Source organism: Eretmochelys imbricata, chromosome 6, assembly GCF_965152235.1.
Source record: "Eretmochelys imbricata isolate rEreImb1 chromosome 6, rEreImb1.hap1, whole genome shotgun sequence".
NCBI classification, from domain to species: domain Eukaryota; kingdom Metazoa; phylum Chordata; order Testudines; family Cheloniidae; genus Eretmochelys; species Eretmochelys imbricata.
Genome location: NC_135577.1, coordinates 101,705,346 through 101,732,591, shown reverse-complemented (window position 1 = coordinate 101,732,591; position 27,246 = coordinate 101,705,346). Strand labels below are relative to the sequence as shown.

Below are 27,246 nucleotides of genomic sequence, written 5' to 3'. Positions count from 1 at the left end.
CTTCATTCTTGTAAAGTAAAAAAAAAAATTAAATAAATTGCAGTATCAAGTTTGTTTGAGGAGATGCTTGCAGCATAAACTTTAATTTTTATTAATTAATTTATTTTTGTTTTTAAAAGTGCCCATTGCCCAGGCCCGTCAGTATATTTGTATTAATAAAATATATATAAACGTTTTAGGAAGTGTTACTATACTTATTGTTAAATATTTAACAATGTTTAAAGTTGGCATGCTGATCTTTTCTATGCTAGCTAGGTCTGATACATTACCCATTCCCTTGGTATCTGAACATTTCTGAGTAAATTTTTTCTTTGTATTATTTAATAAGCAAATTAGAAATAGAAATAGAACTCCCTCCCACCCCTTCAAAAAAAATTAAGATTTTTATTTAGCTATTTTTTGGCACTGTATATTTGAAAACAGATTTCATTTTGGTGGCAGGTTCACAACAGAGGCTAATAGCTTTTGACACTTTAAGAGAAATAAATATTTTACAAGTCAGATAATGAACTTCTCATTAAACACAGTGCAAAATAAAATGCTGCATAAATGCAGTAGGTTAACTTTACGATGTCATTACATGTCAGTAAATATTTTAAACTGTAATTAGTCTATTATCTTATATTCACCCATCATAACTTGAATAAATAGACCTAAAAGACTGTGTAAACCGGAAACTCACAGCCGAAATGAGTGAATAAACATACAGTTTTAAGAGAAACTCTTAGAAAGGGAAACAATTGACATTTGGTGATTTTAGTTTCACTAACTTTACATGAAAGGACACCATATTAAGCTTTCCTAATCTATCCTATTGTATCACAAGTATTAAGAGATTTTCCTTAGCTGTTTGTTTCCTTGTTTTTGTGGTTTTATGTCAAAACTAGAACATGCTTTTCTTGTTGTCTTTGAGACATGAATTCTTGTTTATTTGGGCTTCAATATAAAATGCTTTTGGAAGGGTTTACCAGCCTGAGATGTCTTTATGGCAGTTTGACAGCTGTAAATTAGAACTCATCAACCTGTGAGTAGTTGAAATATAAAGTAACAGAATTATTCAATAGTAAAAAATTGTACTTGATTTATTTCTGAAACCATGAAGTTGGACCAGATGTGCGCACTCACATGCACAAAGAGGTGCCATTATAGTAGGTATTCCGTTATAAATGCCTTATTTTCGAGAATTATAAAGGCTTGATGTAGTGTGTACCCTACAATAGCAAGAAGTCTGTTAATCGTACAGTGGGATTTTTTTGCTTTCACATTCTTATGTGCACTTGCAATTTAAAAAAGCATTTTAATTAAAAATATGAAATTTTGGCTTGTGATCATTCCACATTGTGGGCTAGCTCACTGCGTTTGTTTTACCAAGGAAATACAAGAAATGAGGTATGAAATTTTAAAATCTAGCTACTTACGCATGCAAAGAAACATTTGTTTTTCAAGTGAGTACCAAGATTCTTTATAGAGCCTTCGGACACCCTGATTTTACCTTTCCAGTTATTCAGACCATGAACAGTAATCGTTGCCTTTATAGACTGAATTCTCTTCATAAACCTTCATCACTCACCGTTAATCAGCCAGATGAGTTGCTGTTAAATAGAGATGTGCCTGGATCAAAACTTGTAATCTAAAATCTCATGAACTTTTTGGGAAGTTTGTATCCAGGTCTGAACTTTATTACTGGGGCCTGTCTCAAGCATGGAAATGTAGGGGCTGGAAGGGACCTCGCAGAGGCAGGCCCAAGCTTACCTAAACCATCCCTGACAGATGTTTGTCTAAACTGTTCTTCAAACTATCTTCAGCCAAAACTGGAAAACAGGATCTCAACAAACTTGAACTTTTGGAAATTCAGATTTGTCTTATTCTGAATTGTGAACTACCTGTACCTGGGCAGGGAGGAGCTGGGGATTAGTAGAAAGAGAGGAAAGTTTGTAGTAGAAAGAGGTCTGCAGGGAGAATGGTTGAAACTCTGCAGTCACTTTCTGGGATCACAGTGTGGAAAGAGCCCTCAGATGTATTCAGTTGAGGACCAAGAGACGATTGAAAGGTGAAGCCCAAGGAGGGAAGAAGGGGGTTTGTTTATACTTCGACTCTAAGATTTATTGGGGGATTCCAGGAGAGAGCCCTGGAGGTGCTAGCCCTGCGAGAAGGCTGTGGGAGAGGTCTGCTTACAGTGTGGGTAGGAAGAAGTCCAGGGAGGTGACAGTAAGTAGGTTGAGGGATTGAAACGTGACTGCCTATCTTAGGGTCCCTGGACTGGAACCCTGGGTCTGTGTTCCTCTATTAACCCCACTGGTAAGGTGGTATAAAACCTGTGAGAAGGGGGATTGATGACTGGAAGTTTGAATAAAGGGCATATGAACCATGGGGCCCAGAATCAAGGGTGACTGATTGAACAGAGGGATTGGAAACTTGTTGTTCGTTGGACTTTTTGTTACCGCAGAAGGGGTTGGACTAAAATATGACCTGGCTGGAGGTCCAAATCAGAAGAAGAGTCAGACCATACAGCGTCAGAGTGATCTGTCAGCAGGGGGTACTAAATGAGAGCTTACTACACCATGCCCAGCCCCAAGGGGACTTGTCAGCAGAGTCTCTGTTCTTCTACAGTCCTCCTTTTTGCTGCTTTATGAAGTATAAAGAGTGACTGAAAAGTGACTTTTGAAAGGGTTTTTGTTCTTGTTAATGATAAACAATAAAATTAATATTGTAGCATCATCCAAAGGCTCCAATAAGTATTTAGGGTTTATTGCACTGCATGCTGTACTTGCACACAGGTGGGGACAATCCTTTTCCCAAAGAGCGTACAGTCTTACTTAGAAATTCAGGTTTTCTACTACCCTCTTTATCTGGAACACTGTGTAGATGAATGGGGAAGTAGAAGGATTATGACTCTACAAGTACCAAGGAAGTGAAACTTAGTATGTTGATTAGGGGGAGGGTGTTTTAGATAGGTATCTTAAAACTCCTTGATTTTTACTTTTGATAACATCTGTTTAACTCAAATGTCAGGAACCATTTGGAAGAAAAGGTCTTAGATAATAACAGTGCAGGGGTATTGAATCTTTATGCGCTGAGAGAGCTCCCACTACAGTTCAGTGGGTCTTCCAAAAATATAGAAGAACAGACCTGACCTTTCTGATAGTTTTAAGGTAAAAATGAGCAGGAAAAAATACCTTAATGAGGACGACATTTGGTCCTCTTTTATATATCCGAAAGAAACAGAAAAGGAGGGGAGGGAGTTGAATTCAGCTCATTTTTTTTTCCTTTATAAGACAACTTTTAAATCATGAGTCCCTTATCCATACAGCTGAGCAGCATATTCAGCCTCTACTGACCTATGGAACAAGAGACTAGAGCTAATAATCACACCAGAGGCCTTGTCTATCTACACAAAACTTGTACCGGTTTAGCTAAGGTTGTTTTTAAACTAAATGCTAAACTGGTGCAAAATCCTGTGTAGATACTCTTATTTCCAGATAAGCGTTTCATGTGTCAATTTAACGTAAGTCAGTTCCTTAGCAACTTAAACTAAACTGAAATAAGCCACTCTTAAAATAAGTGTTTAAACAGGGATTTGCATCGGTTTAAGTTACACCTGTGCAATTTTCTAGTATAGACAAGCCCAAATATTTTCTGTTCACAAGACTAGAATGTTAGTGCTAATCTTCTGGTCAAATGTCATGTCATGTCAGCCCACCTAAAATCCTTCTGCACTTTCAAATAGATACCATATCTTCGGTTCATCGATCAGTTCATAACTCTGGTGTTTGTAACTCTGAGGTTCTACTGTATTTGTTTCATTATGTGGTAGTTTTAGCTCACTTATTTTTGGACTAACATAATAGAAAATAAAATTGGTAGCTGGTTTTAAACCAGGTTGTCTAGAACTTTGTTTTTCCTCAAATAAAATGAGTTTAGAACATATTAAAGAAAATTTGCTTTCCAAATTAATTGATTTTGATTAAATCTAGTTTTCTGGTTTTCTTGTACATAAAGACACTTGTCTTTGAATATCATGCAAGATAATGGACTTTATAAAGTTCTTTAAAGAAAAACTAATACTTGTTTTCCGCAGAAACCATCTTCATACTATGAGTAGTGAAATAAATGCTTTGCATTATATCATTTTCTTTTTGGAATTCATGAGTCCATTGAAACCCCGTTTTTGGATCTTTTGTCTTGTATCAATTTTTTCTTTCATTTTTTTAGCATCCGATACTTCCTCCTCATCTCCTCTCTCAAGAACAGACTCTCCTCTTCACCTGTTTGTATCTTCTCATCCTCCTCACCCTCATCCCAAATATGATACCTTTGTCTGGCCCCATGCAGCCTATCCATGTTCCTGGGCCCCATGCACCTCCTCTCTGTAAACTGGTTATCTCTTCCTGATAGGCGTGTTAATTTGCTGTTTGTTTTTTCTGATAATCTCCATAACTAATAAACAGTGTTTCCATTGAAAGGATTTTAAACTTCAAAACATTAGGGGAAACTGGATCCTGCCTGGTCAGATGCTCTTGGTTAACTAGTGGGGGGATATTAAAAATACAAACATTAGTAGTGTATGAGGAGATTTTAATAGGTAATGTTGGAGTGCCTAAAGATGTACAGTTTTGAATAGATTAGTATCTCAAACTCCTGGATGTGGCACAATGTAATAGATGGGAGGAGAAAGGGATTATCAATCAGTATTGCTTTAGAGTACCTGTTATATGCATTGCAATAAAGCATATCTGGTGTTGAACCTGGAATAGTCAGTTCAGTTACTGGTACCCTTTGTCTCATAGGAATATAACCATCTACAAGGTTTGTCTTTCTCATCCAAAAGTTGTAATAATTTATTTTGCGTTGTTGGGTCCTTCATTAACAACTATAATAACTATAATTTATAACAACTATCTTTTCTTGAAATCTTGCACCAAGGCAGCAAATGCATCAAATAATTTGTGTTTATTTTGCATATTGCAAAGGCCTGTTTTTGATTTGTCTTACTGAATTGTAATCAGTTAAGTTCTGCTAGTGTAAACCCATTGTAGGCCTGATTCTCCTCTCACTTAAAAACTCTACAAAACATATCAAAATAAATCTGATGTTGGTGTGGTAACCTCTTGCTTAAATAGCTTTCTAAACATTTTTCTCAGTTTATATTTGTTCTCCTTCCACTAGATTGCTTACTATTAATATTACTGACCTTCACTGTTAGCCTTAGGTGTAGGTATCCAATGCACCGCTACAGACTAGGGACCGAATGGCTCGGCAGCAGTTCTGCAGAAAAGGACCTAGGGGTTACAGTGGACGAGAAGCTGGATATTAGTCAACAGTGTGCCCCTGTTGCCAAGAAGGCCAATGGCATTTTGGGATGTATAAGTAGGGACATTGCCAGCAGATGGAGGGACGTGATCGTTCCTCTCTATTTGACACTGGTGAGGCCTCATCTGGAGTACTGTGTCCAGTTTTGGGACCCACACTACAAGAAGGATGTGGAAAAATTGGAAAGAGTCCAGCAGAAGGCAACAAAAATGAATAGGGGACTGGAACACATGACTTATGAGGAGAGGCTGAGGGAACTGGGGATGTTTAGTCTGCGGAAGAGAAGAATGAGTGGGGATTTGGTAGCTGCTTTCAACTACCTGAAAGGGGGTTCCAAAGAGGATGGCTCTAGACTGTTCTCAGTGGTAGCAGATGACAGAACAAGGAGAACAAGTTGCAGTGGGGGACGTCTAGGTTGGATATTAGGAAAAACTTTTTCACTAGGAGGGTGGTGAAACACTGGAATGGAGATGGTGGAATCTCTTTCCTTAGAAGTTTTTAAGGTCAGGCTTGACAAAGCCCTGGCTGGGATGATTTAGCTGGGGATCGGTCCTGCTTTGAGCAGGGGGTTGGAGTAGATGATCTCCTGAGGTCCCTTCCAACCCTGATAGTCTATGATTCTATGATACTCTTTGGTTTCACTGCTGCACCATAATAATCCAGTGTTCTGAAGTTTAGTTTAGGTATTGGTCGGTGACCACCCTCCTTGATATTTTAAATGTTGAAATATATGGATGCATGAATGTTTCTTTAAATTTCAGGGTACTTAGATAGAAAGGTTTGAGAAGTTGAAGGCTGTGTTCTATCTTGTAGCACTTTAATACATGATTAATTAGGAAAGTGTTGTAGGTTTTGCACTGTGCTTCCACGGGGCATGCTGCCATAAGATGGTACATCCCATGCAGCATTAGATTGTTTGTTCTTTGTGGAACAGTAAGTCACCAGGAGTTCCACTGAGGTGCTTGACGTATTAATGAGAAAATGCAGATGTGCAAATACAGACTATGTGGTATAAAGTCTGACTTTTTCATTTCCAATAAAAGCTACAGTATTAATGAGGAAAGGAGCTTTCTAGATTGCATGATGAGGTGTAGAGAAGTTTACATGATGATGTGTACGGCATAAAAGCAGAATGTCAGATTCTTATCTAGAGTGTAAACAATAGGTGAGATTCAAAGCTTTGGGTATTTTTCCCCTTTATGCTATATGAATAAAAATTTAGTCCAGATCCTTGTAGCTCCTTGGTATAAATTTCAGAGCTGAAGATCGTGGGTTGCTTATTTTATTCAACTATATATCTTCCTGTAATAGAAACAAAACACACATCACAAATGTTGAGTTCACCATCCTGTACTGGTGAAAACCAAAATGATTTCAGAAGTTGTAACAATCCCTCTCTTTCAGAACCTTTACTGAAAGCTGAAAACAATAAACCTGATTTTCAGTTTGAAGATTATCAGAAGTCTTTTTGTTTTCTTGGAGTATTTAGTTTTTATATTTTGTCTTTTTTTAATTAAGATTTTAATTTGTGATTTGATCTGTTGTTCAGAGGTAACCCACCAGATGTTTACTTTCATGGTTTTTACTCCCTTTTTTCAGTTTGTAAGTAGTATTCACTATACAGGTCTACTTTTAATTTCTAAATTACTTAAAAATCACACATTTCTCCACCACAGAATGTAAATATTGTTTATCAGTAGTGGAAGTTTGATACAGTGTGTAAAGTGTAGCTGATGCTGTTTACCCATTCAATCACTCTAAGGACTGTAATCTTACAAAATTTGAATGCACTCAACCAACACTTACATTTAATTATTAAAGAGGCAGTATTCATTTCTGGAGGGCTGCAAATAAAGGTATTTCAGGAAGGTCTTATATAGAATAATGGTCAGTCACCGGTAATTTTTATTGTTAAAGTTCTTAAGCCACCACTGTTAGTAAGCATTACAGTGGTCTAATATGTAATGTTACTACTGTTAATTTGATTTCTAGTGCAATTCACAGTGGGCTATTGCTTTCTTCGCGGAGAGGTGTTCCACTGCCTGGAATAGTGATTGTCAGAGGAGAGCTAAAGACCTCAATAAATAGAATAAAATAAAGAGCATAGATCAGTAAATATACATTTAAAGTTAGACAAATAAATTATCCAAGATACAAACACATTTTCTGCAACCTTGAGATGCTACTATCAGATATATTTTAAGATTATTTTATTCTTAGACTATAGAAATTGTGTTTTCATTACCCTTTTCACTTTGAAATAGATTTCTCCGAAGTAATGGAGATTTTTTTTTAACTAAGGGGCGAAGTAAAGGAGAATTTGGAAGAGCTATACATATTTCGCTGCAAGTATGGTGTCTGTTCTCTCTAAGCTTGAAAGCTTGTCTCTCTCACCAAAAGAAGTTGGTCCATTAAAAAATATTACCTCACCCACCTTGTCTCAGGGCAGATAGTGTTATTCACGGAACTAAAGGAGAGGGTACGCTAAATGTTCTTCTGCCCAAACCGATAATTAATATTGCAGCTTCAGTGTGAGGAAAAGTGTCTCAGGTGCCTTGTGAATATTCAGTAGGAAGAATATAAATTTCAGTTAAAACATCTGCTTTATGTAGCCCCGCAGAAGGTGCTGTGTCTTTAAACAAAATGTGTTTGCTTGCATTAGCACACAATCCAGTGCATGTTACACCATTAGTATTTTTAAATGCTTTAATGCCTGCTTTTTGTGCATATGAAATTGGAAGTGTTCTTCATCCTGTCTGAGTGATTCTGTTGAATTCAGATTTTTCTTGCTTTGAATAAGACATTGTTCCATTAAATTTGATTTATAAAGCAACTTTCCTCTTCTACAGTGAAAGCAACACTATATGACAGACTCTCATTAAGTCAAGTATTTAATATTGAAATTTATTTAGAAATTACCAAGAAAATTACTAGAAAAGCCATGGATTTTATCATAATTTTCTTTTACATAGGGATGCTTATGAACATCTAGGCTTCAGGACAAGATGGAATTTTAGAAAGATAATCTAAAAGAAAATTTTAGAGATAATCTGTAAATTTTGGGCATTGCTATATTTGCTGAAATTGGGCAATAAGCAAATCTTTGAGATGGAAAGGACTTCTCAGAGCAAATGCCAGTAAAAATGCTAACGGTTCAGTAATCACCTGGTCACAGTCTCAGGCTTGCTTGGTAATTTGTTCGCATTGTGGCAGATGAAGTCTCCAAATGAATTAAGAGTTTATTGATTAAAACATTCAAACAAGGACAGGCTGATCGCAAGCTAATAAAATGTTAGTTTAGTGACAAAAATTCTCTATTCATAAATCCTGAATAGCGATTGTGAAAGGTATCTTGAAAGTAAAGCAAAATATTTCTCAACAAAAATGTGTCATGAAATAAAAAGTTAGACAGCAAATCGCTCACATTTTACCGTGTGTGAGGTAATTACTATTTCCAGATGTTATTCAGGTGGTAACTAAATATGTGAGTTCTTGAACTTCCAAAAACTTTCTGCCATTGAGACAATTTTAGTATCAAAGATAAACCCGAGTAAAAGTAAAACCAAACAAGCCAAAGGTGATAGCAGAGAACCATTATGCTGATGTATTATAACTAGTTTTCTTTCCTAGACCTCTCATGCCTTTTTCAGACATTTGATTTCAAAACAATCTTCAGTTTCTCTTTTAAGGGAACAAAACCCTTCTTCAGTTCTTCACAACGTTCATGCTTAAATCCTGATTTTAGCAGTTGTCCAACAACTTCTCTGCATGGGTTATGTTTTCTGATGAAGAGATAATGGAGTGTTTTACAGCATATTCCTCTGGACACAAGTTGGCCTTTACGATGAATTCTGATGGGCTGGGTAGGGATTAAAGAATACAGAATATATATATTCCCGGTCAAAGCAATGAGAGCAAAACTGCCATAGCACCTTTAGGAGATGGAAGGGAAATAAAAATTGAAATACAGCAACAAAACCTTCCTGGAGAGAGGTAAGCAAAGGAATGTGATTGGCTGAGGGTCTATAACCATACCAACAAAACTAGGAGAGGTCTGTGTGATGCTGGGGAAAGAGCAGAGTGAGTGTGTGGTAGAGTGGAACAGGAAGGCAGAATGTAGGCAGTTAGCACCATAGCAAGTGTGAGATATAGAGCAAGAAATCTGCATTTTAAATAAGAAAACTTATGAAGAAACTAGAAGAAAGAGTGAACTTTGGACACTCAAAACTGCTTTTAAGAGAACTGCTCCCAGTTGTCCACAGAACAACTGTTAAGAGAAACTGTGTTCCATGCATTTCCACTGGAAGAGCCATGAATGAGCCAAATGCTGATTAATTGTGGTGATACCAGAGAAGCATGAGGTATTGTGGGATTAGATTTCCGGGGTGATAGTGACGCATGGTCAAGATACTTGATTTGATGACTTAAAAGACTATGTGACTGTAAAAAGGCATAGCCCAGGCATGATGAAGCTCCAGTGGTAGTGATGACTAGAGACCCACAAAAAACAGGGACTGCCAGAGGCTGCATTAGAGGCTATCCCATCCTTTGGAGAAGGGCTCTGACAAACTACGTGGAGTCAACTATGACACAGATGTTCAGATAAGGAGACCATAGGAAAAAAGCAAAAATAGTGTAGTTCTGATCTGTTATTTTGCATAAATAGTGCCCAACCCAGACTATATACTTGTGACTTATTTTTCTTTGCTTTTCAAAGCAGTTAACTTCCAACTCTCCTGCACTACGTTGAGATTACCTAAAACTCCTCAGGTTGAAGCAAAGAGCAGTGAAAGAACAGAAGCTGTGATTTTTAAATGGACCTTAGGGAGATAGGCACACAAATATCATTGAGTCTCCTTCTTTAAACTTTCAAATTCAAAGAAACTACTGTTGAAGACAATGTGGACTATTTTGGAAAGTTTGGTCACAGCAGAGGATAGTGAGGGAGTTTTGAAGTTGATTTGTTTGAAAGGTTATTAATGTTAAGAAATTGGAATTGCAATCACCATTTCTGAAATAATCTGAGTTTATGTGAAATTCTGTGTCCATCATTTGATTGTAAATGTTTAGTCCATGATTAATTTAAAAATTCTTGTGAGCCAGATGTATTAATCTAGTGAAAATTAGGAGATAAACATTTTCTATTTATTTAATGGGATAAGGAAGCATGCATTTGAAACGGTTGTATATTTTATTTAGAGAACTAGTACTAAGAAATAAAATTTTAAGTGATACGTATTATAAACTTATACATATTTACATAGAACTGCAAAAATTGTGGAATTGATCCTTTCTGAAAAGATTTGAAAAATGAAAAAGTTAAGAGGGCACTCTTCACCTTCAAATAACAAGTGTGAAGTAGGAATCAGTTGTCAGGTGGCTAGTTATGATTCATATTTCACAAGTCGGGAAGGTTTTGGAACAAACTAATCAATTAAACAGTAATTCACCGGGACCAGATAGTATTCACCCTAGAGTTCTGAAGAAACTCAAATATGAAATTCGCAAAAAAGAAAAGGAGTACTTGTGGCACCTTAGAGACTAACAAATTTATTTGAGCATAAGCTTTTGTGAGCTACAGCTCACTTCATCGGATGCATTTTCCAATGAGTGCATCCGATGAAGTGAGCTGTAGCTCACGAAAGCTTATGCTCAAATAAATTTGTTAGTCTCTAAGGTGCCACAAGTACTCCTTTTCTTTTTGCGAATACAGACTAACACGGCTGCTACTCTGAAACCTGTCAAATATGAAATTGTAGTTGATAGGTAACCTATCACTTAAATTAGACTTTGTACCAAATGACTGGAGGATAGCTAATGTAACACCGATTTTTAAAAAAGACTTGATAGGTGATCCTGACAATTACAGGCCAATACACCTAACTTCAGTACCAGTCAAATTGATTGAATCTGTAGTAAAGAACAGAATTATCAGACACATAGATGAACATGATATCTTGGGGAAGAGTCAACATGGCTTTTGTAAAGGGAAATCATGCCTCACTAATGCTTTAGAATTTTCTGAGGGTGTCAACAAGCATGTTGCCAAAGGTGATCCAATTGATATAGTGTATACGGTCTTTCAAAAAGCCTTTGACAAGGTCCCTCCTCAAAGGCTCTTAAGCAAAGTAAGCAGTCACGGGATAAGAGGGAAGGTCCTCTCATGGACTGGTAACTGGTTAAAAGATAGGAAACAAAGGTCAGTTTTCACAATGAAAAGAGGCAAATAGCTGGATCCCCCAGGACCTGTAGTGGTACTTGTGCTGTTGAACATATTCATAAATGATCTGGAAGTGTGTGAACAGTAAGGTGTCAGAGCTTGTGGATGATACTAAATTATTCAAAATAGTTAAGTCCAAAGCTGACTGTGAAGAGTTACAAAGGGATCTCTCAAAACTGGGTGACTGGGCAACAAAATGGCAAATGAAATTAAATGTTATTAAATGCAAAGTAATGCACACTGAAAAACATAATCCCAAATATCTGTGCAAATTGATGGGTTCTGAATAAGCTATTACCACTCAAAAAAGAGCTCTTGAAGTCGTCATGGATAGTTCTTTGAAAACATCTGCTCAGTGTGCAGTGGCAGTCAAAAAACCTAACAAAATGTTAGACACCATTAACAAAGGAATAAATAATAAGACAAAAAATATCATGATGTCACTATATAAATCCCTGGTACTTGCACACCTGGAAAACTGTGTGTAGTTCTGGTCACCCCATCTCAAAAAAAGATACATTAGAATTGGAAAAGATACAGAGAAATGCAACAGAGAGATTAGGGGTATAGAACAGCTTCCGTACAAGGAGAGATTAAACTGGGACTGTTCGGTTTAGAAAGGGTAAGAGGGGATATGATAGAGGTCTATAAAATTGTGAATAGTGTGAAAAAAGTGAATAAGGAAATGTTATTTACCCCTTCACGTAACACAAGAACCAGGGATCACCCAATGAAACTAACAGGCAGCAGTATTAAAATAAATGTGAGAAAGTACTTCTTCACATAACACAGTCAACCGTGGAACTCCTTGTCAGAGGATGTTATGAAGGCCAAAACTATAACTGGATTCAGAAAAGAATTAGATAAGTTTGTGAAGGATAGGTCCATCGATCGCTGTTAGTCAAGAGGATCAGAGTTTCCTAAATGCTGTGGGTGTCCTAAATGTCTGACTACTAGAAGCTGGGACTGGACAACAGGGATGGATCACTCGGTAAATTGCCCTGTTCTTTTCATTCCCTTTGAAGCATCTGGCATTGGCTTCTGTTGGAAGACAGGATACTGGGCTAGATGGATCACTGGTCTGACCCATCATGGCCATTCTTATGGTCTTAAATAAGCTATTATAACTTTGGTATAGTTGCTTATTATCCTATAGAATTATCTTCTGCTCAAATAAGTTTTACCACCAAGTTACTGTTGCACTGTATGTAGATTTATCCACTTACAGAATTACTGTAGTAAACCATTTACATTCCATTGTTTTTATGACTTTTTAGACCTGGATACTAGGAATGTGCAATCTGAATAATATATTTCCTAAATTGAACAAATGTTGGCCTGTTTAGAAGGTACCAAAACATTTGTTTGCATAGTGGAAAAATTTTACTTCTGTTAAGATTACATGGTTCCCACTATACAACCAGCCTCCTGCTAGGGAACTCCTCCCTGCTGAAGCTTTGTATTATTGTAAGTGAGGGGTTGGATGATGGTCTGCAACTTTCTCCTTTCCTCAGCTTTTCTTCATATCAAGGAACTGCATCCCTTCCTTACCAGTTCTTCGAGACCTGGGTGGATTCTCCTTCTTAACCATTTACAACAGACCATGTCAGCAATGGAAGTAGCAAAGGCTTCTGCTCTGTTGCTGAGCCACTGCACGGATCGCATCAGACATCCCTTAGGCTTTTTAACTAAGAAAATTCTCTGAGCCCCTTGCTGCTGGAGGAGAGCATGAGTCTCTGCTGTTGATTGTGGAACTTGTCATCTTTAAAAACTAAGGAGGGCAATGGTGGACCGGATCCTGAAATCAATGGAATCACTGCTTTTATACCCTCGACAGAACTGTTCAAACATAGTGACAAATTTCTCTCTCTCATGCAAAAAATAATAAAATACACACATCAGCATTTCCCAAATTGATTGGGAGGCTGGCACCATCTAGTCTGGGGGAGGGGACAGTAGACAACAGAAGCATTGGGATAAGTTATGCAATGTGTGTCTGCATTCACCACATCCTCCACTTCAAATGTACTCTGATGTTACTACATCAAACTGCAGCCGTTTACTGAAAGCCATCCATATTGTATCTCTTCTCTTGTGAAGATCTGTAATGTCAACAGTCACGTGGCTAGCACAGGTTTACTGTTTGCAGGTTCGGGCAAGCAATCACCAACCCAAGCTTATGTCTTTGTCTTCTTTGGTAGTCAATTCAACATCTTCCTGTAAAGCATTTGCTGCTGGTCATTATGAGAGGCAGGATACTGGACTAGATGGACCTTTAGTCTGATCCAGTCTGGCATTTCCTTTGTTCCTGTTTTCCTATCTCTGTAAGCAGTGTAAAACTTCTTCTTTAATCAAGCCCAGTGAGCGTCAAATACAATTTGAAATTACAGAACAAATTTACAGTGGATCTGTAAGTATTTAAAATCACAGTGAGAACTACAACTTAAAATGTTTATGGTCTGGATAGAAAAACATCAATGCTAAAGTTTCTCTGGTGACAATTAAATATGTAATACATACGTTTAATTTATCATGAGGTAGCATACATACTGAACTGATAGAAAACCTATTTCATTTTTCATGTACTGGAAAAAAGATACTATTTCAGACTGAATTTTAATATCCCTCAGAAAAACTTTATTTTGAGAGACTAATCCATTCCATTCAGCATTTTCAAGATATTCTTCCTGCAAGGAATTCTTTGGCTGCTAAACATTTTACTTCAACATTCTTGATTATCTAAATTTGCATCCCATGCAATTTAATCGTGTATCCATGTAGGGGCACATTGTGCTCAGCCTATATATTTTAGTTCTGTCTTTCTTTTTTGCAACCTATTACTAGCCTTTAAGTAGTCATCTAATTGCACGATATCAAAAGACATTGCAATTACTAACACCAAAGTGCATGCAGCAACATAAAGGTTACAGCATATAGTGCCATCACAAACCTTCTTTGAATCATTTATACTCATAAATTAAATGCTGCGTTAAATCTTCAGTGTTCACAGTGACTACTCAAATTGACATCAAACATTGCTGCTAGTAAAATCATAACATAATTTTGTGTAGATTCACTCACATTTGTGCATTTTACATTAGAAAAAGACTAACCGCGAACATCCGGAAGTTAAGACCCAAGTTAGCTTTTTTAGTGAAGCCTGTGTTATGGAAAGGGTTAAGGTGTAGTATTTAACCCAGCCTTTATGAACATTTTTGTCTTTCTTCCTTCCCCTCCCTTCTCTCCACACTGATGTAATTTTTTTTATTACTTCTACAGGTTCAGTCCATGCAACGTCAATAGCAGCCTCCAGAGTGGAGCAGGCACTGTCTGAGGTTGCTTCATCTTTGCAGAGCAGTGCTCCTAAGCAAGGTCCTCTGCATCCTTGGATGACTCTGGCTCAAATTTGGCTTCATGCAGGTACTGGAAAACAAAAACTACTTTTTTTTCTATTCACTAACCTGTGAAGCAGCAGGAATCTGTATTCATTTCATTCAGCAGGTCAGACTATTATCATTTCTCAACTGAAATTGGAGCTTTTAAGGACACTTATTCAAAGTGTGGCATTTTGTTGCATTTCAAGAGAGAACATTGTATGTTTAAATTTATAAAACAGTGGTCAATAAGGATGGCATTTAGTTTTTAATTTAATAACCTTGTCACAGTGTTGTTGCATTTTCTAACTACAGTTTAGACTGTATTAAATCATGGATTTCTAAAATTTCTTATTTGGCAAATTTGTCCTTGAGAATTAAGGGTTGCTGTGTTTTTGTGGAACTTTTTAACTAAACTTCAATCATCATAAGAATGTTTAATAATCTTGGGGTCCTAATAATAAAAATAATGCATATCATAGTTTGCTGAACTTAACCACAGAAATATAGTTTTAATGTGAGTTGCTTCTATCACTCTGCATAAAGGGGTACAATAATTAAAGTTGATCTTCCAAAATATATTCATTGGATGTGTAATTAAAAAAAGGGGAGACTGCTTTTTTTTAAAGGGGGGGGTGCATAGGTTTTTGCTGTTTTCCATGTGCAAAAATTCAGATACTTTTAATATATGCAAGTGCTTCTATTACAGAGGGAGGCAGGACAGTATTTATTAAAGCTGTTGCTGACACACGTTAATCATTGTGGGCTGGATCTGAAAGGCACCTGTTCAAAGTAATGCTGTAAACATGGTATTTAGTATTTCAATAAAGTAAAAAATTGGACATTTGTTTATGCTCCTTTCAAAAAGTCTGAATGGAGGTAGATGCAGTCCAATGGCAAAGCAAGTAATAGATTGGGCCCAAAGCTTGAACTAGGCCTCTGGGCTGACTGTGTGAAATGCTTGCTGGTGCTGGCCAGTTGGTTGTTTTGAACTTTTTATGATACTTAAATTACTGAACTTTTTTTTTTTAAAAAAGGGGAAGATTTGGATCCTGGTATTGAGTTAGTCTCTAAGGTGCCACAAGTACTCCTTTTCTTTTTGCGAATATAGACTAACATGGCTGTTACTCTGAAACTTAAATAGAAAGCACTTGATTCATACATAAGATAGGGCAGCAGTTTTATAGTGTGATTGCTACACGGTGGATCAGAACTTTGCAGATCAATGGAGCGGTATCCCTGTCATCTTTGTAGTCGTAATGGTGTCTGAAGCTTCTTGAGAAGCTAAATATCATGGAACATAGATGGCATATTTCCCCTGGAGAGGGGCAGGCATTTACAAGAATATCAGATATTACAACTGTAGCTGGAAGAAAAAACATTAGCACTGTATAAAAACTTTACTTGACAACAGTGTCACAGGAGTAAACAAACCAGTATCATTTTGCTTTTGTGACACCCATCCAATGTAAAAATGATAGTGGGGTTCTAATGTCTCCATTTCTTGGTTTGCCTGTTGGGATTGTGGTAGCATTTTCCTAACTGGTGAATGATCTGGAATGGAGTTTGTGCCCAAGAATGGCTTGAAGCTTCGCATCAAACTCTTAAGTCAGAGAGTATCACTGATGGCAGTGTAAGGTTATAGTGCATTGTATAATGGTTTATGTGAAAACAGTGTTCTAATCATTCTTTTAAAAATATTCAATTTGAAAAGAAGTTCTTTGGGTGCTTGCTCATGTCCATGCCCATGTAGGTCTGCGTGCGCAGTCGCCAGAAGGTTTTTCCCTCAATGGTATCTGTCGGGTCAGCTCCAGCGCCCTCTGGAGTCTCACCCTCATGGCTTTGTATATAGGGGACGGCCACTCCCTCAGTTCCATCTTTCTGCCTGTGACGGTTGCTGGAACTACTCATTCTTGCTCTGAAAGTACTTTCCGCAGTTGACTTCTTGTGTATTTTTCTGTAAATAGTTATAAAAATGTTAGTAGTTTGTCTTTGCATAAGTTGCTAGTATAGAGTAGGACCCCGCTTATCAGGGTTCTGTCCTGCCCAGCACCAGGGAATGCCTCGGTCTCCGGGGTTTAAGCCATTCAAGGCTTGCAACAAGCCTATGCCTATCAGTGATCCCCACTCAGTTTGGCACAAGTGTTTGAGCGAATCCCAGCTGTGTGATCGTTGCAGGTTTTGTAGAGGTTTCAAGCCCCAGACCCAAAAAGAAAAAGACCAAAGACTTAAGTTCCTCCTGATGGAGGTGGCTCTTCATCCCTCAGAGCTGACTCACCCTGACTCAGCACCAAGCACCACTGCCTCTGTGAGGAGTGCACCTGCTTCTGTGAGGGATGGGCAGCCCAGCCTCTACAGCATAGGCACCAACTCCGTGGGTGCTCTGGGGCTGGAGGACCCACGGGGAAAAATTAGTGGATGCTCTGCACCCACCGGTAGCCAAGCTCCCGCCCCTTCCCACGCCCAACCTCCTCCTCCACCTCCTCCCCTGAGCACACCGCGTCTCCAGTCCTCCGCCTACCTCCCAGTGTTTCCCGCCTTGCCACCACCAAACAGTTGTTTGGCGGTGTGCCGGGAGGGAGGGGGAGGAGCAAGAACGTGGTATGTTGAGGGGAGGAGGTGGGGATTTGGGGAAGGAATCGGAATAGGGACAGGGAGGGGGCAGAGTTGGGGTGAGGACTTTGGGGAAGGGTTTGGAATGGGGGCAGGACAGGGGTGGAGTCGGGGCAGGGCCAGGGGTAGATACGGGTTGAGCACCCACCGGCAGGAGCAGAAGTCGGCGCCTATGCTCTCTGGTACCAAGAAGAGATTCCTTGCCAGTGTTATATGACTCCCGGCACCACCACAGGTCGCTGGTACAAAGGAGGTCAGCACAGGAGAGCACATGGCACCACTCCCATTCGCCAGTACTGCACAAGAAGCAGCACAAAAGCAGGCAAGGGACACTCCCCTACCCCAAAGTCCACCAGTCAGAAGGACTCTGGCAGAGTGAGACCTGCACAGGGCCACTCGGGCTCAGTGGCTGCTGCTGTGGCACTGTTGACTCTGGCCCCAGGGAGGGAGCCATCGAGTCCAGTGCTGCTGGACTCTCCCCCAAGGGAGAGCCATAGGAGTGTGGGTCTGCTGCTCCCATCTACGCCAGACATATTCCAGGTGGCACAGGATCTGATGTCCGTCCCAGTGCTACTGTTGCCATCTAGACATGAGCCAGCACCAGAGGCAAAGCCAGCTACAGTACCGGGGCCCCGGGTGCTGTTGAAAGGAAATCCCGCAATGATGCAGCAGCATTGGTTGCCTCCATCCCAGCACCCCTTGCCAGCACCGCACCCCTATGGTCCTCCAGGGAGTAAATCCTCGGAGCCAGAGCCCTATACCTCATACAGGAGTTGGCACCACTCCTGTATGAGGTATTGGACGGAGGACATGAGCCAGGGGTTGCCTCCTGCAGGCTGGCCAGCACAGTAGCAGATTCCTGTAAATGGCCCTTTGGGACTTTGTGGAGTGCTTTCCATCAGTCCCAAGGACCCCAATCAAGGAGGTCATACTCGGTGGCATCAGAAACTAGAGCCCTGCTGCCGCCGCATCCTCTAGTAGTACAGGGGCAGGACCAAAATACTGAGGCCAGTACCTCACATCACGGACCAGCACCACAGGACCCATCAGGAGCGAATGGCCAAGAGCAAGATACTGCTTCTGGGATCCTTTTCCTCCTCTCTGGATGAGGCAGTTGCAGATATGTCGGTGGCACCCAGATAGGATGACCACAGGGTGCACCAAGAATTGTTGAAATGGGTGGCACAGAACCTGTGGATGCAGGTGAAGAAAATTTCTGAGATCTCCCATGTCCTAGTGGACATTTTGGCATCTTCGGGCCCTTCTTGGGTAGTCCTGCCCCTGAATTCTGCCATCTTAGAACCTGTCAAGGCGCTCTGGCAGATTCCAGCCTCTTGCAGCCTACGGCAGAGAGTGTGCAGTGCAAGTACTTTGTTCTCCCAAAAGGATTTTAGTATCTATCTACCCCTCTCCACAGTCCCAGATCTTTGGTTGTCTCAGCAGCGAACAAGCGCAAACAGCAGAGGCAGCAGGACTTACCCTTAAAGCTAAGGATGCCAAGAAGCTGGACCTCTTTGACTGACAGACAACTATGCCACAGGAGGGCTCCAGCTTTGCATTGCTAACCAGCAAGTGCTCCTTAGTAGACACAACTTTAACTCCTGGGGTGCAATGACAAAGTTTAAGTTGGCCAAGGAAGGCAGGGCAGTAGCGAAGACATCCCTGCAAGTGTCTCTGGATGTGGCTGACTCCGCCACACAAACCATGACCTTGGACATGGTGATGAGGAGGTACTCTTGGCTTGAGGAAGCCACAACCGCTGTCTCAGTTCTACTAGTCACAGCTAAGGCAGGACTATAGTAGGGGCTAAAAGAGGGGAGGGTATAGTAAAGTGTAGGGGCTACAAGAGGGGAGGCCCCTTACTCAGCCCTTATCGGCCTATGGATTGGGTTTGGCCAGGCAAGCATCCGGCTCCAAGCAGGCCTGTTGAGGGTATGTCTGAGGATGGCGTACCTGTTCTTTGCCAGGATCCAACCTTCCCTACTTTTGTGGACTGGCTATCCCAGTTTTATTGGGCATGGGCCCATATTATGTCAGACTGCTGGGTGCTATGCATGATAATACTGAAATACACTCTGGAATTCAGTCAGCAGTGTGCCCTTGTTGCCAAGAAGGCCAATGGCATTTTGGGATGTATACATTGGGGCATAGCGAGCAGATCGAGGGACGTGATTATTCCCCTCTATTCGACATTGGTGAGGCCTCATCTGGAGTACTGTGTCCAGTTTTGGGCCCCACACTACAAGAAGGATGTGGAGAAATTGGAGAGAGTCCAGCGAAGGGCAACAAAAATGATTAGGGGACAATGATTAGGTCGGCAACCTTTCAGAAGTGGTGTGCCGGGTCTTCATTTATTCACTTTAATTTAAGGTTTCACGTGCCAGTAATACATTTTTAATGTTTTTTAGAAGGTCTCTCTCTATATAAGTCTATATATTATATTACTAACCTATTGTTGTATTGTAAAATAAACAAGGTTTTCAAAATGTTTAAGAAGCTTCATTTAAAATTAAATTAAAATGTTGATCTTACGCCGCCAGCCTGCTCAGCCCGTTGCTGGTATGGGGTTCCGTTCACCTAGGCCAGCAGCGGGCTGAGCGGGGCCGGCGGCCTGGATCCTGGCTGGCAAGGGGCCACTGCCGCTCAGGGGCTCCATCCGCCGGCTCCTGCCAGCCAGGATCCCGGCTGCCGGACCCACTCAGCCTGCTGCCGGTCTGGGGTCCCGGCCCTGCCCACATACAGTGAGTACCTACCTTCTCCCTGGTTCTGGCCATTCTCTTCCTCTCTCTCTCTCTGCACTGAGCTGAGGGTGGGAGTGCTCTGACCACAGGGCTGGGGGTGAAGGAGCAGGCTAGGGGTTGGGATGTAGGGTCTGGCCAGGAGCTAGAATGAGGGAGGGGGCTCAGGGTTGGGGCAGGAGGTTTGGGTGTGGAGCACTTACCTGGGCAGCTCCCATTTGGTGGGAGGGGTGCAGGTGGGAATGTGGGGGGGGGAGGTGCAGGAGCTCCCATTTGGTGCTCAGGGTGGGGAAGTGGGGGGTGCAAGAGTCAGGATGTAGGGGGGTGCATGGGGTGTGGGGGGCCTGGGTATGTGTGGGGGTGCCAGAGTCAGGGCTGGGGTCATGGGGGGGTGAAGGAGTCAAGCAGAGGGCTGGGTGTGTGTGAGGGGGGTACAGGGCTCAGGACAGAGGGCTGGGGTTGTGGGGGGGGGGGTCAGGGCAGAGGGCTCGGGGTGTGTGTGGGGGGTCAGGGCAGAGGGCTGGGGGTGTGGGCTGGGGTCGTGGGGTGCTCACGGCAGGGGGCTGGAGGGGATATGCCCTGCATCCCCAAGGCCCTGCACCTGCTTCTTCTCTGCGAGCAGCGAGCACACTGACTCTGCTCCTCCCCCACCCCCTCCCTCACAAGGGCCATCAGCTGATCGGCCAGCAGGGACGGAGAGGAGGAGGAGGGGTAGAAACCCAGCACACTGCGGGAAGAGGCAGGGGAGCCGGCAGGACCAAGCTTCTGCCTCTTGCCCCTGCAGGAGGGGGCGGGGAGCGGAGAAGAGCGGGCCGTGCTGGATTTTTAATGGCACGCTGCTGCCTGCCGGGACCCTGGCAGGCAGCAGCGTGCCATTAAAAATGGGCTCACGTGCCGTCTTTGGCACGCATGCCATAGGTTGCCGACCCCTGGGCTAGATGGACCAATGGTCTCACTTGGTATGGTTGTTCTTATGTTAAAATCATAGAAACACAGCACAGCAGAAATATGTGAAAGGGTTTATAACTAACTCACCCTTATACTGACTCTAATATAGACAGACACAGCTCTTAAGAATATGGAATTTGTTCTAATTGCCATGAGTTCAGGAAAGAGAGCTTTACTCACAAGTGGTAGAACCATGAGTGAGTTATGGTGTTCAATCTAAATAAATAACTGCCCTAAATGTTGGTAGCTCTTTTTCAGTTTCTCTCCCTTCTTTCTATTTGCAGTTGTCACAGATTTGTCTCCCCATTGCCACCACCTCACATCTTCAGTGTTCACTGTTATCAGGCAACCTCAAACTTTGAATAGATTTCCAAGGTTACACTGCAGAGGTGGAAACTCACTGATTTATCTTGTATGTTAATCAGAAGAACTCTTTATCTGATAATGCTGCTGCTCAAACACTTTTTAGTATATCCCAACTAAGGAAACAGAAAGTACAGTACTGGTCTTCAATTAATACGCTGTGCTATTATTCTTTTGAGAGGTACGTGAAGATTGAATTCCCTTATAATTTCCACTGTTTCATTAATATAGGATTTATTCACGTTAATTACAAAGCCACTAAATACATTAAAGGAAGCATGAAAATAAAAGTAAGTACAGAAAACATAATTGGATTCGTTCACACTGCCAATATGTTTTATTATAAAGAGATCATATGATAGCAATCTTAGCAAAACTCAAACATCCATCTTGGACAGGGAGTCAAGAACTTGAAGGCATTCTCTCCAGGGTGGGGCAAGAGAACCTGCAACACAAAACCACCATTTTGTTTTTGAGCTCATCCATTTTCAAACTGTAATTCTCCATTTCTTCTTTGAGAAACTCCTACCAAGTCAGGTGACTTGTCAGCCTTTTATGAATGGCTTGTTTAAACTTGCATCACTGATTTTAGCATAGCAATTTTTTCCCTCTTACAATGATTTCTATCTTAGCTGGATTAAAAGACAGCTTCTCTTCTCTTGCTCCTGGGGTACAAAGATGTTTTCACTCCTTTATTTGTGGATGTCAGACTGAATTAGCTCATAATGGATTGAGGTGCTTGGGTAATTAGATCAGTGGTTTGCCTTGAATAAAGTATTCTGTTCAACAGCTAACAAAGAGTTCATCCTTTACACATTCTTAAATATAGATTTCCAATCTCTTCTGGAATTTAAAATATTAAAAACATATCTAGAACACAACATGTGTATACTCTCGTAGTACATTTAGTCTGTCTTTTTTAGGTTCCTTTAATTCTATTAATGGTTTATTAGTTACAGGAATACTTACTAGTTAACAGTGTCAAGCTTCTCCATATAAAACCATGCTGTCTCCCACCATTGTTTTACTATCTGTTAGTTCAAAAGAAAACCATTTCCAAAAGCTACACTGGCTTGCCCCTATCATTCAGGACTCATTGCTAGCATGGTTCTGACTTGACTCCAGACAATGAATACTGATGAAGTGAGCTGTAGCTCACGAAAGCTCATGCTCAAATAAATTGGTTAGTCTCTAAGGTGCCACAAGTACTCCTTTTCTTTTTGCGAATACAGACTAACACGGCTGTTACTCTGAAACCAGAAACTGAACTGTGAGAGTTCTTTTAAGTTCGGACTTGTCTACACTGCTCTGCAGTTCAGACTATGTGGATGTGAATAGCAGTATGCACCAAAGAGCTGCACTGTAACTTCCCCAGTGTGGATGCTGCAGGTATGAACTAGAAGGTTCTTAGTTCACATTAATGTAGTCTTGTTTGAAGAGGACCACTTTAATGTGAACTAGGAACCTTTTAATTCATGCCCACAGCATCTGCACTGTGGAGATACAGCACTGCCCTTTAGTGTGCACTGCCATTCACACCCTGTAGTCCGAAAGCCCATGTAGACATGCCCTTAGCCTCTGCATGTTTATCTTTCAGTCCAGAATTGTGGTAGCAGCTAAAAATTACTTTTAAGTAGGTGGTTAATTTCTGCATGCTACTTGCTAATAATTACAGCTTTGACTTAGCACCTTTCACAGTCTAAACTAGCAGCTATTCTTAGAATATGCACCATCAGATGTTTCTGGTTTCTTCCAACCTTGCATTAGGACTTGTAAAGTCAATAAGCAAATATTTCATGAAAGCATCCAGTTCCTTCTACAGTGTTGTATAGTATGTGACTTTTACTCCGCTACTAACAGTATAAAACAGCCTTTCTCAAATGCAGCCATTGTGGCCACGTACGGCCACTGGTGATTTTTCTTGCATCCATGGCAGCCTCCTGGGTGTTGATGGCAGAGGGGGGCAAAGCAGCAGCCCCCCCCACTCCCTGTTGCTCCTGGATGTGCCACTTTGGTGTTGGTGGCTGAAGCTGCCAGCAGGGGATGGCACCCCGCGCAGCTTCTCGAGACAGGTAAGGCACAATGCAGGAAGAGCAAGGTGAGTTTCCCCCACCTTCCCAGGGACAGTGGGGTTTGGGCTTCAGTCTGGAGGGTCCAGTCAGTCAGTCAGTCTCCTGGCAAAAAGATATTTTTAATGGGCGTTCAATAGCTGCAGACCACTTATGATGCCACCACTACTCGACACCCCCCCCATATACCATTTGGGGGTCATTTAGCACTCTGTGTCCACAACTGGAATGCTGTAACAATGGACAAGTGGGTATTAGATATAATCTATTATGGCTATGTGATCGAGTTTACTTGCCTATCTCCTCCAAATCCTCCATCCCTTTTCAGGGACCATTCTCACAAGGGGATTCTCAGGCAGGAAGTGGAACCCTCCTCCAGCAAGGAGCAATAGAGCACATACACCTCAACAGCAAGGGAAAGGTTTTTACTCTATATACTTCCTAGTCCCCAAAATGTAGGGAGGTTGCAGACCTATCCTCAGTCTCCACAGTCTCAGTTGCTTTATTCTCATGATCATTCTTGCATCCTTGGAAAAAGATGTATGGTTTACAGCTCTTGATATGAAGGCCACTTACTTTCACGTGGATATTCACCCCGCTCACAGGCATTTTCTCAGATTCATAGTTGGCCCCGACCACTTTCAGTACAGGGTGCTCCCATTTGGCCTCACCATTGCCCCCAGGGTTTTTAACAATGTCTTTCTGGCAGTAGCAGCTCGTTCTAGGTGGAATGGCTTCACTGGTTTTACGTATCTCTACAATTGGGTTTTCATTCATAGAATCATAGAATATCAGGGTTGGAGGGGACCTTGGGAGGTCATCTAGTCCAACCCCTTGCTCAAAGCAGGACCATCCCCAACTAAATTATCCCAGCCAGGGCTTTGTCAAGCCTGACCTTAAAAACCTCTAAGGAAGGAGATTCCACCACCTCCCTAGGTAACCCATTCCAGTGCTTCAGCACCCTCCTAGTGAAAAAGATTTTCCTAATATCCAACCTAAACCTCCTCCACTGCAACTTGAGACTCTTACTCCTTGTTCTGTCATCTGCTACCACTGAGAACACTCTAGATCCATCCTCCTTGGAACCCCCTTTCAGGTAGTTGAAAGCAGCTATCAAATGCCCCCCTCATTCTTCTCTTCTGCAGACTAAATAATCCCAGTTCCCTCAGCGTCTCCTCCATAAATCATGTGCTCCAGCCCCCTAATCATTTTTGTTGCCTTCCGCTGGACATTTTCCAATTTTTCCACATCCTTCTTGTATCTGGACACAGTACTCCAGATGAGGCCTCACCAATGCTGAATAGAGGGGGATGATCAATGGTCCCCCGATCTGCTGGCTATGCTCCTACTTATACAGCCCAAAATGCTGTTAGCCCTCCTGGCAACAAGGGCATACTGTTGACTCATATCCAGCTTCTCGTCCACTGTAAGCCCTAGGTTCTTTTCTGCAGAACTGCTGCCTAGCCACTCGGTCCCTAGTCTGTAGCAGTGCATGGGATTCTTCCGTCCTAAGTGTAGGACTCTGCACTTGTCCTTGTTGAACCTCATCAGATTTCTTTTGGCCCAATCCTCTAATTTATCTAGGTCCCTCTGTATCCTATTCCTACCCTCCAGTGTATCCACCACTCCTCCCAGTTTAGTGTCATCTGTAAACTTGCTGAGTGTGCAGTCCACGCCATCTTCCAGATCATTAATGAAGATATTGAACAAAACTGTCCGCAGGACCAACCCTTGGGGCACTCCGCTTGATTCCAGCTGCCAACTAGACGTGGAACCATTGATCACTACCCGTTGAGCCCAATGATCTAGCCAGCTTTCTGTCCACCTTATAGTCCATTCATCCAGCCCATACTTCTTTAACTTGCTGGCAAGAATACCGTGGGAGACCATATCAAAGGCTTTGCTAAAGTCAAGGAATAACACGTCCACTGCTTTCCCCTCATCCACAGAGTCAGTTATCTCATCATAGAAGGCAGTTAGGTTAGTCAGGCATGACTTGCCCTTGATGAATCCATGCTGACTGTTCCTGATCACTTTCTTCTCCTCAAAGTGCTTCAAAATGGATTCCTTGAGGACCTCCTCCATGATTTTTTCAGGAACTGAGGTGAGGCTGACTGGCCTGTAGTTCCCCGGATCCTCTTCCTTCCTTTTTTAAAGATGGGCACTACATTAGCCTTTTTTCAGTCATCCACGACCTCCCCCAATTGCCATGAGTTTTCAAAGATAATGGCATGTCATAAATATAAAGGGAAGGGTAACCACCTTTCTGTATACAGTGCTATAAAATCCTTCCTGGCCAGAGGCAAAGTCCTTTTACCTGTAAAGGGTTAAGAAGCTCAGGTAACCTGGCTGACACCTGACCCAAAATGACCAATGAGGGGACAAGATTCTTTCAAATCTGGAGGGGCAGGGGAAAAGGCTTTGGTCTGTCTGTGTGATACCTTTGCCGGGAACAGATCAAGGATGCAAGCCATCCAACTCCTGTAAAGTTAGTAAGTAATCTAGCTAGAAAATGCGTTAGGTTTTCTTTGTTTTGGCTTGTAAAATTCGCTCTGCTGGAGGAAATGGGTATTCCTGTTTTTGTGTCTTTTTTGTAATTTAAGGTTTTGCCTAGAGGGATTCTAAATCTGACTGCGTGTAAGATTATCTTAGAGTTGTTCTCTTACCTTTTTTTGTTCTTCTAATAAAGTTCTGTTTTTTAAGAATTTGAGTGGGTTTTTTGAGTCTTAAAAATCCTCGGCTGGGTTGTGCTCATCTTGTTTATTCTCAAACCTCCCCAGGAAAGGGGGTGTAAGGGCCTGGGGGGATATTTTGGGGAAATAGGAACTCCAAGTGGTCCTTTCCCTGATTGTTTGTTAAACGCTGCCACCACCAAGCGATTTAACTAATCCAAGGGCAAAAACTTTGTGCCTTGGGGAAGTTTTAACCTAAGCTGGTAGAAATAAGCTTAGGGGGTCTTTCATGCAGGTCCCCACATCTGTACCCTAGACTTCGGAGTGGGGAAGGAACCCTGACATAGCCAATGGCTTTGCAATCACATCCGCCAACTCCTTTAGCACCCTCAGATGCAGTGCATCCGGCCCCACAGACTTGAGCTCGTCCAGCTTTTCTAAATAGTCCTGAACCACTTCTTTCTCCACAGAGGGCTGGTCACCTCCTCCCCATACTGTGCTGCCCAGTGCAGTAGTCTGGGAGCTGACCTTGTTCCTGAAGACAGGCAAAAAAAGCATTGAGTACATTAGCTTTTTCCACATCCTCGTCACTAGGTTGCCTCCCCCATTCAGTAAGGGGCCCACACATTCCCTGATCATCTTCTTATTGCTAACATACCTGTAGAAACCCTTCTTGTTACTCTTAACATCCCTTGCTAGCTGCAACTCCAAGTGTGATTTGGCCTTCCTGATTTAACTCCTGCATGCCTGAGCAATATTTTTATACTCCTCCCTGGTCATTTGTCTAATCTTCCACTTCTTGTAAGCTTCTTTTTTGTGTTTAAGATCAGCAAGGATTTCACTGTTAAGCCCAGCTGGTCACAAAGACGCATCAGGAAACCTATGAGTCAACCTCTTTAATGCTTCATCTACTTTCTTCCCTATGAGTCAGTGTGAACC

At 41.6% G+C, this 27,246-nt stretch overlaps 1 protein-coding gene across 3 annotated transcripts in view; it reads left to right on the top strand.

The window, feature by feature from the left end:
• Positions 1-27,246, top strand: part of TTC7B (tetratricopeptide repeat domain 7B) — a 309,423-nt gene that overhangs the window by 226,685 nt on the left and 55,492 nt on the right. For all 3 annotated transcript variants that reach the window (XM_077819262.1, XM_077819261.1, XM_077819260.1), the window contains one exon: positions 14,810-14,950. In XM_077819262.1, coding sequence (XP_077675388.1) covers positions 14,810-14,950 — 141 coding nt within the window. The remainder of the gene's footprint in view (positions 1-14,809; positions 14,951-27,246) is intronic.